Source organism: Pimephales promelas, chromosome 12 (genome assembly GCF_988280905.1).
Source record: "Pimephales promelas chromosome 12, fPimPro1.hap1.1, whole genome shotgun sequence".
NCBI lineage: Eukaryota > Metazoa > Chordata > Actinopteri > Cypriniformes > Leuciscidae > Pimephales > Pimephales promelas.
Window position 1 is genome coordinate 17,953,433 of NC_142780.1, and position 19,017 is coordinate 17,972,449.

General features: G+C 35.4%; 1 protein-coding gene across 2 annotated transcripts; it reads right to left on the minus strand.

The window, feature by feature from the left end:
• Positions 1–4,944: 4,944 nt before the first annotated feature.
• Positions 4,945–13,736, minus strand: cacng6b (calcium voltage-gated channel auxiliary subunit gamma 6b). 2 transcript variants are annotated; one of them, XM_089117597.1, is made up of 4 exons: positions 12,897–13,729; positions 9,707–9,781; positions 8,386–8,523; positions 4,945–6,036 (listed from the first exon to the last, which is right to left on the minus strand). In XM_089117597.1, exons 1-4 carry the CDS (start codon positions 13,252–13,254, stop codon positions 5,813–5,815), a joined length of 795 nt encoding a protein of 264 aa, XP_088973723.1. In that variant the 5' UTR covers positions 13,255–13,729; the 3' UTR covers positions 4,945–5,812. The 2 variants fall into 2 exon arrangements, with proteins under 2 accessions (XP_088973723.1, XP_088973725.1); XM_089117599.1 differs by lacking the exon at positions 9,707–9,781 and having other exon boundaries at positions 12,897–13,736.
• Between the last annotated feature and the right edge of the window lie 5,281 nt (positions 13,737–19,017).

Genomic DNA, 19,017 nt, shown 5'->3' on the forward strand with positions numbered 1-19,017 from the left:
TCTCAGAGTAAAAAATATAACTAGATTATTGAAAAAGTTTAAAATAAAAGTCACATTTATGAAACTTATTTTTGAAAATGTGAGATAAAAACTTGCAATTGTTCAAAGGCGCAATTATATTTAAAAAAGTGTTGCGATTGTGAGCAATTATGAGATAAATTTGGTAAGAAATGCTCTTTTTTTTACTCTGAGGACAAAATGAGCTTTCATAATCTTATAATACTACAGTGATTCTCAGCTAAAATTATTTAAAATAAATGCAAAAATTAAGTTATTTCTAATTTGAATTAACCTCCTAAACAATTTTATTTGATTTTTTTTTTCCATTTAATTATTTAAAAAATGAGGGTGCTCATGGTATTTGAAAACCTAGGTAGCCTAATTTTGTGTGATTTCTACAACTGGAAAGTCCTGTAAATTAATAAAATTCCATGGATCCTGTAGGGCTGTCAAACAATTAATCGCGATTAATCACATCTAAAATAAAATTTTGTGTTTACATAATATATGTGGGCGCACTGTGTATAATTATTTTGTGTATATATAAACACACACATGCATGGGATGTATATTTAAGAAAAAAAATATTTATATATAAAATATTTATATGTAATATAAATGATATATAAATCCATATACAGTATATACATGAAAATATTTCTTAAATATGTACAAGCATGTGTGTGTATTTATATATATAAAATAATTATACACAGTTCACCCACATATATTATGTAAACAAAAACTTTTATTTTGGATGCGATTAATCGCGATTAATTGTTTGACAGCCCTATTTTATAAGGAATATAACATTTTCTAGTTATGCCATGCTCAAAATTGAGAGTAAAAATCCATATCCTTAATCTTTATCCAGTAAATCACAAACAAATGGAAAAGTCATAGGGCCTTTGAATATTGTAAACAATGGAGGACCCAAAAGAGTCAAAAAGGTTGAGAAAAAAAAACATGAAAATAATACACTATTACCCTTTGTTACCCTCTAGCCTCCTTTTAACAGGCCTTTAAGTGGTAATCTAGATATTTTGCAGAATCATTTTTGGATTTTACTACTTTTTTTGAGAGTAAATTTGGAAGATGATAATTGACCCCATTTTTTCCCCTAATATCCAGATGGTCAAACCTTCACATACCACCCCAGTTATTTTACTATTGGAAGACTGGCTATTGAGTGTTTTATTGTACCCACCCACAAACATGCACTCTTTCTGTTCGGACCAACAATTAGTTTCACCGTGAGAGCAGATCCTGTTTTATTCCCCCCATGTACTTGGACACATAAAAAGTGAAAGAACAGCCCGTTAGTCTGACAGGCACTATTAAAGGGCTATATATACTAGCAGACCTCTAGCTTCAGTGTCAACCTAGAGGCTCCAATTTCCCAACTCCTGCACCCACCCATACTCCCCCAGCTGATCAAGCCACGTGCTCTTATCCTACAGACCCAATACAGATTCCCCAAATTAAAAAGGGCCAATTATAAGCATACTGTAGGACATGTCGAGACGGTTACTCCAGGAACACACTCGCCACCTGTCATTTCTGCGGTTTGCGGATATCTAGATTGTTTTGCACTGGATGGAGGCTTTAGTTAGACTGGATGAGAGACATGCAGATTACTGAGGCTAAGGCCTTTCCTCACTTCCCAAATGTACTGACACTGTATTCACAAACACTCGGGTGGGAGGGGAGGAACGGGACGGCAGACGCAGGGAAACAGCAGCTCCACCCAAACCCTCGGAGACACCCAAGAGCGATCAACATCGAGAGAACGTCGAGGGTGGGCATAGTTGACATACCAGGATAATATTTCTCATCCATTTCAACATGATGTGCTTAGAAGAGCAATGCACTAATTTTAGAATGAGCGAGAGGCAAAAGAGAAGGAGTGAGATTAAGAAACAAGCGAGGGAAGGAGTGCAGGAGACTGTCTTGGGTGAAAGCGATTTAATCCTCAAGCAAAACTAGGGAACGAGAAAGAGCGTGAAGAATAGAGAGTGGCACAGAGTGAAGAACTGATATAAGAAAGAAGGAGATGAAGAAAGTTCAGTGAAGGACTGTATCTTCAGTATAAGGACAAGGTGCTCTCATTTCGACTGGAGTACAATATAAATACATTATTTACATAACAGTGTGGCTCAACAACGAGTCTGTATCGTCCACATCAAAACATTTCATTCATCATTTTTATACACACACATTGGTTTCATGGATAGTATTAAGCATCATTTTACATTTATATAATGCAAATCTATGCATTGAAAACTATGATATCTAATCAGCTGATTACTTTGCTAATTGAAAAAAAAACAGCAGAAAAGACCAGTATAAAGTGATCCCAAAAAGTATTTGGGCAATTAAATGCATTAATAATGAATTTATAGCAAAATATCAAACCAAGCAGCATTTATTTTAAAGGGATTGTTCACCTAAAAATGAAAATCTGTCATTACTTGCCCTCATGTCGTTCCAAACCTGTAAAGCTTTCTGTCATCTTCAGAACACAAATGAATATGTTTTTTGATAAAATCTAAGAGCTTTCTGTCACTCCACAGGCCACTACGCAACTACCACTTTGACTCTTCAAAAGTTCATTAAAGGACAAGTTCGGTATTTTATAATTAAAGCCCTGTTTTGAAAAAAATGAAAATTATTTCAGTATTTACTCACCCTCATGTTGTTCCAACCCCTGTAAGACGTTCGTTCATCTTCGGAACACAAATTAATATATTTTTGATGAAATCTGAGAGCTGGATCACTCCTGCATACTAATCCATAGGCTTCTTGAGGAACTGAAACTTGCTGGCCTCGAAAAGTTATTAAAGACATCGTTAAAATAGTCCAAGTGACTACAGTGGGTCAATCTTATCTTTATCAAATGACGAAAATACTTTTTGTGCAAAAAACAACAAAAATTATGACTTTATTTCAACTATTCATTTACTTCTCTCTCTGCCTCGAGTCAGGTTACTAGTTTAACAGTGAATGATCTGTTGTTGTACGTCACACGCATCACACACATGACCAGCGTCAGCCAATAGTGAGCCTAGGTGTGACGTAGCTCTACGCTATCACACTACGTTAACTGACTAGAGGCCCATAGAGAAGGAAGTGAATAGTTGAAATAAAGTCGTTATTTTTGTTTGTTTTTGCGCACAAAAAGTTTTCTCGTCGCTTCATAAAGTTACGATTGAGCCACTGAAGTCACATGGACTAACGATGTCTTTAATAACTTTTCGGGGCCGACAAGTTTCAATTCCTCAAGAAGCCTATGGACTAGTATGCAGGAGTGATCCAGCTCTCAGATTTCATCAAAAATATCTTAATTTGTGTTCCGAAGATGAATGAAGATCTTACGGGGTTGGAACAACATGAGGGTGAGTAAATACCGAAATAACCCTTTAAGATCGTTTCTGATGAAATAGAATGGTTAAGATTGTTTTTAGACAGATGCTGCTGTCTCATGAATTTTCTGATTCTGTGGTAGCATCTCCACACCTCTACAATGGTAGCATAGGTGCACAGGAACAATCCTTCAGAAAACGCATAAAACTTTATGCATAAAACTTTTAGTTTACAAAGAAGTGAAACTCACCGAGTAGTCTGGGGTGTTCACTGATATGCTCACACAAAAATCGCTGCAAAAGATGCATTCCAACAGGTGTTTTACCATTCATTGTAAAACTGTAGACTTTGCGTTTCCGGCGGCGGAGTAATGCCGTACATCACAGAACTGAAACTGAAAATTGTCGGGACAGCAGCATCTGTCTAAAAAACAATCTTAACCATTCTATTACATCAGAAACAATCTTAAAACAGGGCTTTAATTGTAAAATACAGAACTTGTCCTTTAAGGGATCGTAAAACTCATCCAGATAAATTGAGTGGTTTAGTTTTCTGAGGAGATGCGATCACTTTATGTGATGAGCAGATTTAATTAAGGCTTTTATTCACAACACAAACATTTATCAACTCACACATGGGTTATGATAAACTCATGTGAAACTCAAGCATGTTCACTTGATGTGTGAGAACCAATGAGGTTCATTCTCGCGTGTTTGGGTTAAACACGGTTTCGGTTGAGCTTCTGTTTATGTTCGCTGATCAATATTTATATGTAAATAAAAGTCTAAATTTAATCTGTTCATTATATAAAGTAATTGAGTCTCCTCAGAAAAATTTGGACTAATCTGACTTTTTGAAGTGTCAAAGAGGTGGTTGTGTAGCCATCTATGGAGGGACAGAAAGCTCTCAGATTTCATCAAAAAGATCTACATTTGTGTCCAGGAGATGAACAAAAGTCTTATGGGTTAGGAACAACATGAGGGTGAGTAATTAATGGCAGATTATTCATTTTTGGTGAACTAACCCTATAAAGAAAGATGGCACAAAAATTTCCTAGGTTAATAAATCAATAGAAGTTAAAAATTACTTTAATATTTTTAAATGTGTCCAAAAGTGTTACTTTTTTGGGATCTCTGTAGCTGGTCACCAGCGTATATCCCCATTCGACTATTTAACTAGCAAGACTTTGTTGGGTACCAGCTTCACCATACAGATAATTCTGGTCAACGAAGCTCATCTGCCAAGTTTTGCTAAACAGCATGGCTATGATGGTTCACAAGCCACAACTAACTAGCATACACCAACTCGACCATTCACACCAAAGACGATAACTATATCGACTTCAACTACAAACTTTAAATAATCATTCTAAAGGCCCATTCACAAAATGGCAATACAACTATTAAGTTTTAATAAATGTTTTAATTCTATGAAAATGGAGAAGTCCCATAGCTATAACAATAACGACACAGGAACGATATAGTTGGGATCACTTTTAGAGATGATAAACTAAGATTTTTTGAGAAATCTCATGATAAAATGAGAAAAAAAAATGAGATTTTTTTTTTTGGCGGGGGGGGGGGGGGGTTATTTCATTGTAAATTTACCAGAAAAAAATAAACAAATCAAATCAAACGATAAAAACATTCACAGGGAATCAGAATCCACCCAACTTTAAAGTTGGCATGAAATGGAAGTTGTGATAATCGTTTCTTCCCTATTGTGACATATATCAGAGTGAAACAGTTTCTTCAATAAGAAAATTTTTAGAGCAACATTTGATTTCTTTACTTGATAACTAAATAGAGACAGATTTTTGATCAATTGATTTTTCAATTGCTTCAGCTAAAAAAAAAAAAGCTAAAAACTGCAGCACGCTGTTCATAATAAACAGAATGTTATGCATTGGTGTGGACGCTAATATAGTTATCGTTATAGTTATTGTTCTTGGTGAATGGGCCCTAATTCTATGAGAATAGGGAAGTTCACACCACAGCTACATGGATAACGAAACATATTGGCTATCCTTTAGCATAGATAGGATGGCATTTAAAAAAAAGAAACAGTTTTACACTTTCAGCCTGCAGAAACCATCAGTCAGAAGTCAGTTTTACATAGCAAGTAAATAAATCAGGTTTTTTATACAAATTAGCAATGCAGATAAATAAACAATGCTTAATAGCATGCCTTGTAGTGTAAATTAAGCTTTTAAAGACAGTAAACAGATCTGTTGGTCACTGATTTTATGTACAGAGCCATCATGGAAATATCAGTTCAAATTCAGTGTAAGTGTATTAAGGTCTATAAATCTCATTCATAAGCAGTTCTAAGGCAGGTTATTGCGAAACATTATGAACATTAGCTTTTGAGAGTCCTTTATAACGTCAGTTAGTCTCCACAAGCAGCATAAGAGTATAAAAGATCCTCTGCTACTTAACTCACAGGACAGCTAGGTATCACTACTGCTCTGCTGACGAAAGCATTTCTCCAGGGGGTTGTTGGGGAGGGAAAGCAACAGGAACATAAGCCCTCCAAAAATGAGAACGGCCCCAGCCGAGCCAACACACGCCACTGACCAGGACAGCTCGTGATGGAGAGGGATACTGTGATCGCTTGCCAATAAAGCCAGCACAGACTGGTGGAAAACAATGATGGACAACAGGACCAGGATACCTGTGGAAAGTGGAGAGATGAAAGGACATTTCATTAAAGTAACAGTTCACCTTTTTCGATTCAACATGAAACATTTAGGAGCTAAATTATATTTCTAGGTGATAAATTAGCCAAAAGCGCTTCCTACTTTAGCTTGTGAGCTGTGATGAAGGGACATTTTAATATATAGACTACAACAAGTTATATAAATTGGGGTGTTTTCTATATAATTGCATTTTAATGTAAATTAGTTCCAAATTTTTGATCCTGTTCCTCTAGTCTAGGCGACAACATTTTAACTTATTGTTTCCATTTTTTTTATTAATTTTCTATTTAGTTTCAGTCTGGAGGTGCATGTGTAACCCCCTCACCCAGGTCCTACTCGCCCCGCTCTGTGCAGACCTCGAACCCGGTTCTCTGGCTTGGGAGTCAGGCGCTTTGGGATATTCCACTTTTTTTTGAAATAGGCTCATTTTACCACTCCCCCAGAGTTAAACATTTGGGTTTTACCATTTTCGAATGTATTCAGCCGATTTTCTGATATTTAGAAGAATATCAGTAAACAGACAGTTTCTGGTTTCATTGACTTCCATAGTATATTTTTTTCCTACTATGGAAGTCAATGAGACCAGAAACTGTCTGGTTACTGATATTCTTCTAAACATCAGAAAATCAGCTGAATGGATTCGAAAATTAAAAAACAAACTGGTGTGAGATTATGTCAATAAAATCAGGTACCAGCTTGCAAAAGGGATGTTTCTGGAAAACACCTTCAAATATTGTTGATCCATGCTGATTCCAGAGCTGGTGCAAACATATCCACGTTGCTATGATAAGATGCTTTCTTAACTGCTGTTTTCTCAACACTGTTATTTTTGTTGTGTGTTTATTTTGTCATTGAAAGGAACACATTTACATATTCATCTAAATGATGCCCTCAGCAAAACTTAGTGGAAAAAGTACCCCTAAGTGGAAAAAAAAAACTTTGTTCTAACTACACCAGCGCTTTAAGTTTCTGCCATATCTTCTTCTACAACTCAAACTTAAAATTTTTAATCAGCTTCTACTTTATCCTGCTCCTTTTCGAACATATTGTAGTTATTGTTATAGTACTTTATAGATATTGTTTTTTTTGTGTTTTTTTTTTTCGGTATGCTGCATTTTTTATATTTTATTAGGGCCCGAGCACCAATGGTGAGGGGACTCTATTGTTTTTGCTTTGTTTATTCTTCTTCTTCTCTTAAAAGAAGCGCTTTTTAGAGGGATGCTCGAAACATGCTCGCATTTCGCATGCTCGAAAACTCTGAAACTTTGCACACGCTTCAGAAGTGGTGAAAATTTATGTGTGATATGGTTTTCAAAATTGGGTGGGGCAAACTCTTTAAATTATTGCCCCGGCTCTACGTTTCACATACAGGTATGAAATTTGGTACATACATGTAATGACCCAATACCAACAAAAAAGTCTCTTGGAGCATAGCCCTAAACACAACAGGAAGTCAGCTATTTTTAACTTCCATCTAGATTTTGTGCATTTTTCGTAATTTCCTGATATTGTACTTAAACAAACTCCTCCTACAGTTTTGATCTGATCTAAAGGTGAGTGTAATCTTAAGGCCTTTGCGACGTTAAATTGAGAAGATCTTGAGTTTTCATCGAAGGGTGTGCCCTTAGCGGCCTGACTTTTGGTGATTTGTGCATGAAATGTCATATAGTTCAATATTGCTTGCAGTTCCAATGTTGCTAGGCAACCACAGACAGCCTGCAGTAACTCACGCATACAATGTCTGATCGGCCCCAAAATTCACATGTTTGATAAGAGTCTTGTCCTGAACACATGACCATGCTCATATTTGGGCATAGCAATAGCGCCACCTGCTGGTAGCAGGAAATGTGGCAAATACAAATACTTTGACATAGCCCTCCTATTTATTATCATTACATACTGCCCACCGTGCTCTGTCTTCCTAAAACTGCCGGGTGGCGGTGGCACAGGTGCGCGGGGCATCGCTGCTTGTAGCTTTAATTTTAATTATCTTTTTTTGTTGTTCGAAATAAAAATAAATAACAAATTAAATAAAATAAAGAATATCAGTGGTTACACCTGACTAGTGAGGTGACCCTGAAATAAGGCCAGCTGTATTTCTTGAGATGCTTGAAGTTGTGATGGTTGATGTTTGAGTTCAGAATCTCAGCAATGGGACAGAGTGCATTACACCGTTGTCAATCCTAGTCTAGAACACTGACTCACAGGACGCCTTAATAAAACGTAGCATACTCCATAATTAGCTACTTCAGTTTTACAGCAGATGAATGGTGCTGGTGTGTTTCAAAGTCATCAGATGCAGTTATGAGGTGTTTGAAAAGTACCTGAGAAAACGAAGCAGATGGTTGCAGGCTTGAGGAAGAAGGGCACACTCTTACTGAGAGACATAGTGACACACAGAGCGCCCATGACCATCAGAAACAAACTGAACAAAGCCAATATTGCACCTGTCATGTGCAAACCTAAGAGAGAAAACAAAGCAAGCAGTGAGTTGTTATAATTGTTACAAAATTTATACTTGAAAATAAAAGTCTCCATTTTATAAGATAAAGGCAAAGGTATGTGGACAACCAAACCCAGGGGCATTTTATTTCAAAACCCTTGGCCTTAATGGCCCTCCCTAACAGCTTGCACTCTTCTGGGAAGGCTTTTCACTGGATGCTGGAACATGGCTGAAGGGATTTGCTCCCATTCAGACTGAAGAGCATTAGTGAGGTCAGGGGCTGATTTTGGCCATTGGGATCTGGTACATGTTCAGCATTCCAGTTCATCCCAAAGGTGTTCAATGTGGTGAAATCTGAGTTTTAAGCAGGCTGGATTCAGTAAATCATTACTTTATATCGCTAGCATCATGCTCTACCAGTTAAAATAACAGAACACTATCAAAAATCTTGTGCACAAAAGCTTCAAGTGAGCAACAGACCAAAATTGAAGCCATAATTCACTGGAAATCATGCTTGAAGAGAAGTAGCAATATCTAAATCATGGACGGATTGCTCTTCTGAGTCAGATGTTTTAGTCATGAATCAAACTGATCAGTAGGTTAACAGTAAACTAACAGTTCACAGGTGGAAGAGATTTTCAGTGAAAAATAACTTAAATGTGTCTGTTTCTCACACAAATGTATCATAGTAATCCTGAGAACTGTGTTTTATAGTGATTTTGCATCTTTTTGTGTGTAATTGAATTGCAAAAGTGACCACTACATTCTTCAAAATGTGTCATTTTGTGTTCCATAGAAAAAAGGTTATTCAGGTTTAGAACAACATGGCGGTGAATACATGATGACAGAAGTTTCATTTTTATTTTGGTGAACTGTACCTTTAACTGGCCTAGCCAAACCAGATAAGTCCAGATAAGTTTGGGTATACAGTGAGTGCATTTTGTTGGGGCATTCAGTAATTATGTAAACTGAAATAAGAATTGAACAAGAAAGGAGCTCAGGAATGATACATTCTCCTGCATGTATGGGTGATGGAGAGCTGGAGAGACATGGAGCGGGGGGAGGAGACAGAAACACATGACTGATTTTCAATGAGAGAAACAGCGTGGAAGGGGAGAGAATGAATAGATGAGAGAGCAAAAAGGGAAATGACACATAGAAGGCAGAGAGAAAAGAGGGCAGAGGATACAGTAAGAACTTACTTTTTTGGGTCGTTTTCTTAAATATAACAGCGTTCTCTCCAGAAGTGTAGAATTTAAAGAATGTGCAGTTCGATTCTGAGGGCGAAAAATGAGACAGAGAAGGTGAAGAATAAAATCAGTCAGAGAAACAGAAAAAGGCACTTGAGCTCTCTGCTGTAAGCCCTGTGAGGGTCATTGTGTATTAATGTGTCGAGGACACAGAGCAGCCCTCTCACATATGGCACTGAAAGAACAAGAGACAGAGAGCGCGAGGCAGATGGAGAGGGAGGGAATGAGAGGGAGGCAGATGGAAAGAGAAGATGAAGGGCAGAACAAGGAAGAGAGAACAGACTCAAGCATGTATACAAAATAAAATCCACATTCCCTCTCTCTCGTCCTCTGCAGCTTGTCTGTTGTCTACTTATATTTCCAGATTTTTCTCTCATGTCTTCTAAATTTAGACTTGCAAACGGGCAGCAGTCAGACTGCAGTTTTTCCTTGTGCAATATGACTGACCTTTCTGCTATAACTGTGACCCCTCTCACAAACACATCTTTTTTCCAGAACTTACCCTCATTGGAAAAATTTGTGCTCACTCAATTTTGATCTTCTGCTCACCTCTGGATAGATCTTTAAAAATCCATTAGATGGTATAACAAAATAAGGAAAACACCCATATATTTATATACACTAGACATGCATAAAGTGTCTTTAGAAGTCAATATATTGTTTTGTTTTTTTCCACACCAGTGAGCATAAACCTATTACTGACCTACAGTCCACGGCACTCTATTTTTTGTCAATTTGTTCGAGGTTGATTCAGGGTCAGTTCACACAGAACATATTTTCGCATTCTCAGTCTATGCTATTTTTTAAGTACACATGAGTCAGACTAATGTTTTTGTCTTGCATATCTCACTATATAGGTCACATATATAGTGACACTTTGTATAAAAAAAAGTGGATCTTCAATTTTCCAATTTTTATGAAGATTAATTTTTATGGCCACACTTATTTACATACGAGTCAGGGCATGGTTAAATGTGTGGGGTTTTTTTGTTTGTTTGTTTTTTTGTAATTTTGCTTTATACTTAAAGAAATAAAATGTAATTTAAAGATGTAAATTAATGTAAAAACATACACTGTATATACAAATTTGACAAGCTAATTTAAATAGAGGCACACACAGAGTCAAGTAAGGTCATTGCTGAGAGCTGCACAAGATATGATTAGCATAGAGCTGGTAATGTAATATTGAACAGATTTCTTAAAAATGCATCATGGAAGTCATAACCGAGAATGAAAGCAGGTCATCTCTGCATAATGTTCAAACGTTAAACTACTGAGAATGTTTAGTTATCTCTTATTTAAACATTCAAAGCAGAAACCAAACTGGCTGCCCTTTTAACTTTGCCAGGAAAAATTGCCAAAAAAAAGTGCAGTTCTGCATTCTCAGCTAAAGGGGTGTCATGTTATGATCTGTTATGACAGGTTCAAGTAGAGAGTGGAACTGTTCCTTAACAGATCTGGCAGTCGGACTCGGACCAATGGCACTGTTACAAGAAACATCATCACAGTTCTCTTGAGTCGTACAAACTGAGGCAAATGAAACTCTCTGTTTGTGTGTGTTGTTATATGAGAGGTAAGATGAATATCACCAACCAGAACTAGAAAAGCTAAGCCTCTCTTACGGCATCTTAGAGAGTCAACCGTCATTAATAATATCCCTGTTTTGCTGTACGTGAGCTGAATGCTGCTTTGTGTCTTTAAAAATAATTATGCATGATCTGCTCCTCCAGCTAACCCAGATACATACATATAAGTATGCCGTATAATGTGTTCACGTTTCCAACAATACACGATACAAGAACAATACATTATGTTATATTATCAAAATAAAACTCTTAGTCAGTGTGTGTAAAAACACACCAGATTTTGTTTATGCATTCCTTTTAGTAAGTCTAATCATTTCTTCATACTTCCTTATTGATTAGCATTTTTATCTAATGATGTCAACCGCCAGTTTCCCAGTAGCAATGCAAACACTGGACTGGTAGGGTGTGTATGGATGGAATACTATCATACTGCACACTGAATTCGGCATACAACTTTTTAAAAATAGTATGTAAAACAGAACATATTACGCAACAAGAAATGTTTTAAACAGCATTATGCTACATTGTTGTCGACAATCTCATTATGCTGCATGTTTCATGACGGATGAAATGGAAGTTGCCATTGTCTTTTCTTCCCTATTGTCAAATAGCTTCTCGAACAAGTGAAAATGTAGGGTGGAACTTGATTTTGATCTGGGATTGATTGGATCGTTGTGGTTTGCTATTGCTGTCATGTCATGTGAGTGACAGGTCGTCCCGCCTTCATGACAGTAAGTAGGTCATCAGAGAAGAGATGTTGTTGCAAGTGGGAGGGGAAGTTATTTTAATTATTGATTACAAGGGCTTATTAATAAAAATAAAATAATGATGTGCATGAATATATCATTTATAATAAACACTGCAATATTCCATTAAAAATCTGAATTGTTCATTTTGATTTTATGGTGATTAATGAAATAGATGTGAGCAATTATCATATCTTGGAACCACATCTTTTTTTTTTTTTTTACATCAATTATATTATCCAAAAATATATTTTTTATAAAGGGATATATATATATATATATATATATATATATATATATATATATATATATACAAAATATTTAAAGAGTCGATTTAAGAAAGAGATGTTAAAATTCACAGCACATATGTTAATATTCAAGCACATTGCATTGTGGGATGCAATATGCAGCAGGTCATCATACTATATAGGAAATCTGCATACTATATCCTGCATACTATACCCTGCTCCACTTTTTTTCTGAATTTTAGAATGACACGACTTCATTCCACAACAACAGCTCAATCCATGTGTCATACATCATTACGCCATTTCTACGTCAGCGCATATGCGCAATAGTTTCCAGTTTCAGGTTTCACTCCGATTAAGTGTTTACACCACCCCTTACAATTCAAAAGAAATTTTAATTGGATTTGGCCAATGCATTCTGACTGACATGGTTACATATGACTTTTCTATTCCGAAGACTGAGGTACTTGTTCGATTACAATCGGATTATTAGGGTCCATTTAAACGCAGCTACTGTGTGAGTGTGTGAATATGTTAGATAAGAGAGAATGAGTGCTCTCACCTCCAGGCAATTCTACAGGTCCACAGCTCTCTCTCTCCGGGTCAATATCGGACACCCATAGTGTACGAACGCATGATTTCCAAAGGCCATAATGTGCCATCTCACACGTCTGGTTGTTCCTGAAGTGTTTTGGCTCAGATAACTCCACCCAGAACTCTGTGCCCATGCCAAGTACCGCCAGAGTCACGCCTATGAGGGCGATAAAAAATGCCAGCTTGATCTTGCCCTCCTGGCTGTCACTCATTCGAGGGGGCCTCGGTCGTTGACCTGCACGCCCCATCTTCTTGCCAGCTCCACCCAACCCTGCCGCACCTCCTCTCCCATCCTCGTCGTGTGCAATGAAATAGTTGGACCACATGGCAATGAGAGAGGAAAACTCCCAGAGGCAAAGTCAAGAAAGGGGAGAACCAGAAATGACTAAAGCAAAAAAAAAAAAAAAAAAACAGGAGACTAGAGAGATTAGTCTGGAGTTTGCTGGACTGATAGATAATGTGAACACAGAGAAGTATATTAATAGAAATCACAAAAAAAAAAAAAAAAAACAGGAAATTATAGAGAATTACAATGTTCTGTGATTTAAAAAGAAACCGGCGTGCCAGAAATTCAAGTGACAGGGGGTCATTTCTGAAGAACGTAGAGTGGGAATTAACTGACGCCTACAAACACGAGAAGGTTTGATAACAAACTAGATGGGAATAATGGGTAGATGAAAAGAACGGCTTGATGAGAAACATTGGATTGAGGCCTTAATGAGCCGCGAAAACAAGATGCATTCCTCTTATTGTTGAACCTGCAAAAAAACAAAAACAAAAAAAGTCTTCAAAAGACAGTACATGAAAAGTAGCAGAAAGACTAAGGATTCAGAGATCTACAATCTAAACAATTGGGTTACAACTTTATTCAAGATACTATTGATGCTTAATACTTCTTATGAATTACTTCTAACCTAATTTTAATGCTTTACTATTTTTATTCTCACTCTATGATGATTGATGATTTATTTGTCCTCAGGAAATTTGTTTCCATCATAGATGCGTAAATAATCCAAACACACATGTTAAGAACATGAACAGAATTCTAATAAAGCAACCTCTATAATAAGGTTGAATCTGTTCTGTTAGCATTACAAAATGAATTAGGTGTCATGAATTTACAACAGGAATTATGGTAACACTTTAAAATAAGGTTCCATTTGTTAATGTTAGTTAACTATTTTGGTAAATATGAACTAACAATGAAAAATACTTCTAAAGCATTTACCATAGTTTGTTTGATATTTACTTATATATTGTTAAAATAAACCGTTAATATTACTTAATGGACTTGAGCTACATGAACACAAAACATCTGCATTTGTATTATCTAAAATGAAAAAAGATCAATAAATACTTTAACAAATGTATTGCTCATTGCTAGTGAATGTTAGTTATTAATTAATACATTAACTAAAGATAGTAATGGAGCCTTATTGTAAAGCATTACCGCAAAAATAATTAATTTAATAATAATTAAAAACAAATATTCTATTTATATTCCATCATCACAAATTAACTAATGTTAACAAACTCAACCTTAACCCTTATGCTGCATTAGGGACATTTTTGGTCTTTTGCAGTTTAATTCCTTCGACCATTTTGGCTGTTTTAATGCAAATGGTATGAAATTTGGCAAAATTGTGACTTTTTGGATACATTTAAAAAATGTGATCCCATTTTGCAAAATATGTATAACATACACTGTGTAGATCAAATAGTAACACTCAGCACCATAAAGACAAAAATGGCCCATTGAAACCCATTAAAACGTTGTTTAAATCTGAGGCTGTCAGTAATACATGAAACATGATTTTTGCACAAACATCCTTTCATTTTGAAGCAAAAGCATTATATTTGCATTATATAGTGTATTCCACCAGATGACGTCACTACATATTTATTTCCTATGGGTGGAAATGCACCTTATTTTAGGCAATAGGCAATGTTTAATAGGTGGCCATTTTTGGTCTCTAACGCGCTAAGTGGGATTTTTTGCAAAGTGGGACTGTGATAATCCAAATCTAAAGTTTTCTCTTTGCATTTAGTTTATTGAAAATAATTGAATTTTTGTGTTTTTTCCTCTTATACAAATCGATGGTTTCGCAAACAAAACTGGTAATTAAAGGGTTAAAATCCTGAAATTGAATACATTTTTGGTAGTTATGATGAGGACTGATGCTGGTTAAAAGATTTAACTTGGTAAAAGTGGAAAATAATAATAATATATAATATTTTAGGCAATGTTTAATATGTGGCCATTTTTGGTCCTTAATGCACTCAACGGTGTTAAAAATCTAATGCAGCACAAGGGTTAAAGTAACTTTCTAATTTAGAAGTAAAATTAGAACTTATGAAATTCGCATTAAATTAGTTATTTATAAAATTATTTTAAAAATTGTTTTTAAAATATCTAATAGCTTTTCTTTTTTTACCCCACTTAAATTTTTATTTGAAAACAAGATTTTGCAGTATACATTCAACAATGCACTTTTCATACTGAACACAGCGAACATCCCTAATACCTGGAGAACAACATTATACCTTTGTCCTCTGTCAGAGAGAGTTAATATGGTTCACGATTAGGTCACATTGTCTAATAATTAGCTATGCCAGATGCGACTCTACGATAACACCACATACCCGCATAACCCAGCTCACTTTAGCCCAGCCTGTTTGATCTGTGCCATTTTAAGGCCTCATAAATACCCAAGCATTATGTGTACAGAGAACATCAGATCTGTGGACATGAATTTCAAGGTGTGCGGCATTCTGCTATTCTAAAAAAAGATCGGTTGAGAGCGGGAAGAGGAACATACTGAGGGATGAAACACAAGGATGATTGAGAATGAAGGCAAAAAAGAAGAGCCAGGTGGAGCAGTAGGTGTTAATTCATCTGTGACAGGCAAAGCAACAGAGGGTCTAAAGGTGTTAACTCGGTCCCTGTACAGGGAGGGAGTATACAAGACGAGGCTCACTGAAGCCAATCACTCACACAGGAGCAATAAGACCACAACAAGGCAATAAATAAGCATGTGGCCCATAGCCAAAATTATAGCATGATACACTCACAAACACGCCACGGCATATACTTATGAATTATCTTATTTAAAAATAGTCCAAAATTAGCATTTTAGCATCACAGCAAAAATAAATGACTCAGTAATAATGATAATTTAAAATAAGGTCACTTCACTTATGCAAAATCACTTAGTATATTTTAAATATATATATTTTTTTTTTCATAAAATACATATTGAACTAACTTTATTTTTCTTAGTCCACAGGCATCTTAGACTTTAAGTATAGATTACCATTCAAAAGTTTGGGGTCAGTAAGGTTTTTTTTAAGGCAATGATAATTTTACACAAAGTAAAGTAACTAAAGATTTTTAAATTCTCTGTAAAAATGATCAGTTGACTTCACTTCAAAAAGTGAGGAAATCCATTGCCTAAATATTAAGTATAAACTTCAAAAAAAGAAGTTAGGTGAACTTGACAATTCCACATAACTTAATTTTATCTGTTACTCATGAAGTTTATTTACTTAATCATTTTAAAGCAATGGGTTTCCTCACTTTTTGAAGGGTTAAGTCAACTGATCACTTTACAACGTTGTTACAAAATGTAAAATATCTTTTTTCCCATAAATTATGCTAACTTTCTATTCCAAAAACAAACAAAAAAACACTACAACAACAAAAATATTAAGCAGCACAACAATTTTCAACACCCATCATAAACAGCGTATTAGAATATTTCTAATAAATAAGGATAAATAAATATAAATAATAAATAAGAATTTATAGAATAAATAAGGATCATGTGACATCTGAAGACTGCACATCAACATAGAAAACTGTTATTTTAAATTGTAATAATAGTTTACGATATTACATTTTTTACTGTTTGGATAAAAAAAGGTTTTAGCTTTGCAGAGTATAAAAGAATTATTTTCAAAAACATACTAAAATCTCACATTTAATATAATACGAGTAAAACATAATGCAAATGAAGCAAGAAAAATCAACTTAGTTCCAAATATTATATCAGAAAACAAGCCTGTTATTTCACTGGAAAACAAGCTAAAAATCCAGATGAAAAAAATTGCAGAATGACTACACAGATATTAAACAAGTTCTTCAGTGAGTTGTTGTGGCCATTTTATGCATTGTAAGTCAGTCATTGAGAAATAACAGACTGTCAAAACACTAAACATGACCTGGAAATGTAACAGGCTATAATTAACCCACCAAGATCATCTCCACCTCCATCGCAGCTCTTTAAATTACTCCGACGCTGTCAAAACTTTCTTCAAAACAGTTACGCTTCAGTAATGTGTATACTATACTTTGCCATATGTTGTTGCCTCAAAAGGAAGCAGTCTACACCCACTCCTAAGGGGCTCAACATCTCAGTCAAGAGACAATTTTTTCAGCAAGAATGAAAGAAACCAATCGTCATTTTAAAGTTACAGGGCTTCAACCCCAAAACTCACACACTATATCTATGATTTAGACTCCAGAAGCCATATATAAACATCTCTTATGACAATAAATTACATCCAGACCATTAGAACTGCCTAAAAGTTTATCAGACAGTTATGCAAACATAACTAGTCACATTTTTAACAGTGATGTGATTATGTGATGCAATAAAAAAAAATTAATTATAAATATATATATATATATATTTACATTTTGGTTAATATACAAAATAATTTACACTTATAGAAATAATACATTTACACGTACATCAATTATACTTGTGTATCAATACATCCATGCATTTTAGATTCAGACTTTTTGAGAAAAATAAATAAAAATAAGTTCGCAACGTTATCAAATGCGCAATCACTCTTCCTGAGAGCATAACAAAATACATAATTTAATCAGCTGCACAACACAAAACTACTAAATTTAAGGTTTGTGTCACAGATTTTATTAAACTATGACAGTATACATGTGTGCAGTAAGTGCACTGAAAAGCCATCAAGCATCAAGCAACAGTGAGAGCAATCAAATCCTGACCTGTTCTGTGTGGGTGCAGATCTGATGACTAGATACATGAAACTCAACTGAGAGTAGAAGGAAAGACGCAAAGAGAGCAAGAGAGAAAAAAAGAGAAAGTGGAGGGTGGAGAAAAGTGGGACCAGGGCTCATGCAATCAAGTTAAAGATATTTTGAATGCACGACAGCTTAAGTATGAATAGATGGTCCAAGCAAGAGAATTTTTCTACGTATGAATAGATTTAACATTTTTCAGTGTAGGTCAGTGTGAGTTTTGCATGTGTGCGGGAAATAAAGTCGAGTGCACGTCAGCTGATCCACTGATGTTTGAGTGTGTGTGTGAGCAACAGTTCTATTTTGGACAAGCACCTGTTAATGACATTAAGAGCGTGGGAGTTACAGCTGCAAAGACAGAAAATAGAGAAAGAGGACTTAACAAAAAAAATATACTCCAAGGCACTCGAATATTGTTGAAAAAAAGTTTCAAAAGCCTTTATTTGATCATGGCTTAAGAAGAAAAAATTGGTCCAATTTTAAAATTGCCTTTTTTAAACTTTTTTTCTACAATATTCGAGTGACCGAGAAGTCACACTCTGTGCAGCACTTCTTTTGCATGTTTTGCTTTAGAGAGAGAGGACTGTTTGAGGCAAGAGAGAGCAGCTGATAGCTGTAAGACATTATATTGGGGTCATTATCAATAGGCAAAAATAATTTAGCCAAAAAGATGGTCACTAATAATTCAACAGAACATGTTTCCATCAACCCATTGGTAGTAGTTTATTCATATAACGCCAATACCATTCCATAAAAGGTTTTAGATACAGCCCTGAATAAATCATTAGAAAGTATTTGTAGTCTTCTTTATGATCTCTCCAAAGTAATGAGCACCATTTCACTGATGTTATCTAGCTGCCTAAATTTGATTTTAAGGTGTCATTGTTACAGTGTAATTATATATTAAAGAACTGAGTAATACTAAGCAACTACATGTAGGCTACTTACTATAGGGTTAAGGTAGCATTAAAGGGATAGTTCACCCAAAAATGAAAATTCTGTCAGTATTTACTCACCCTCATGTTCT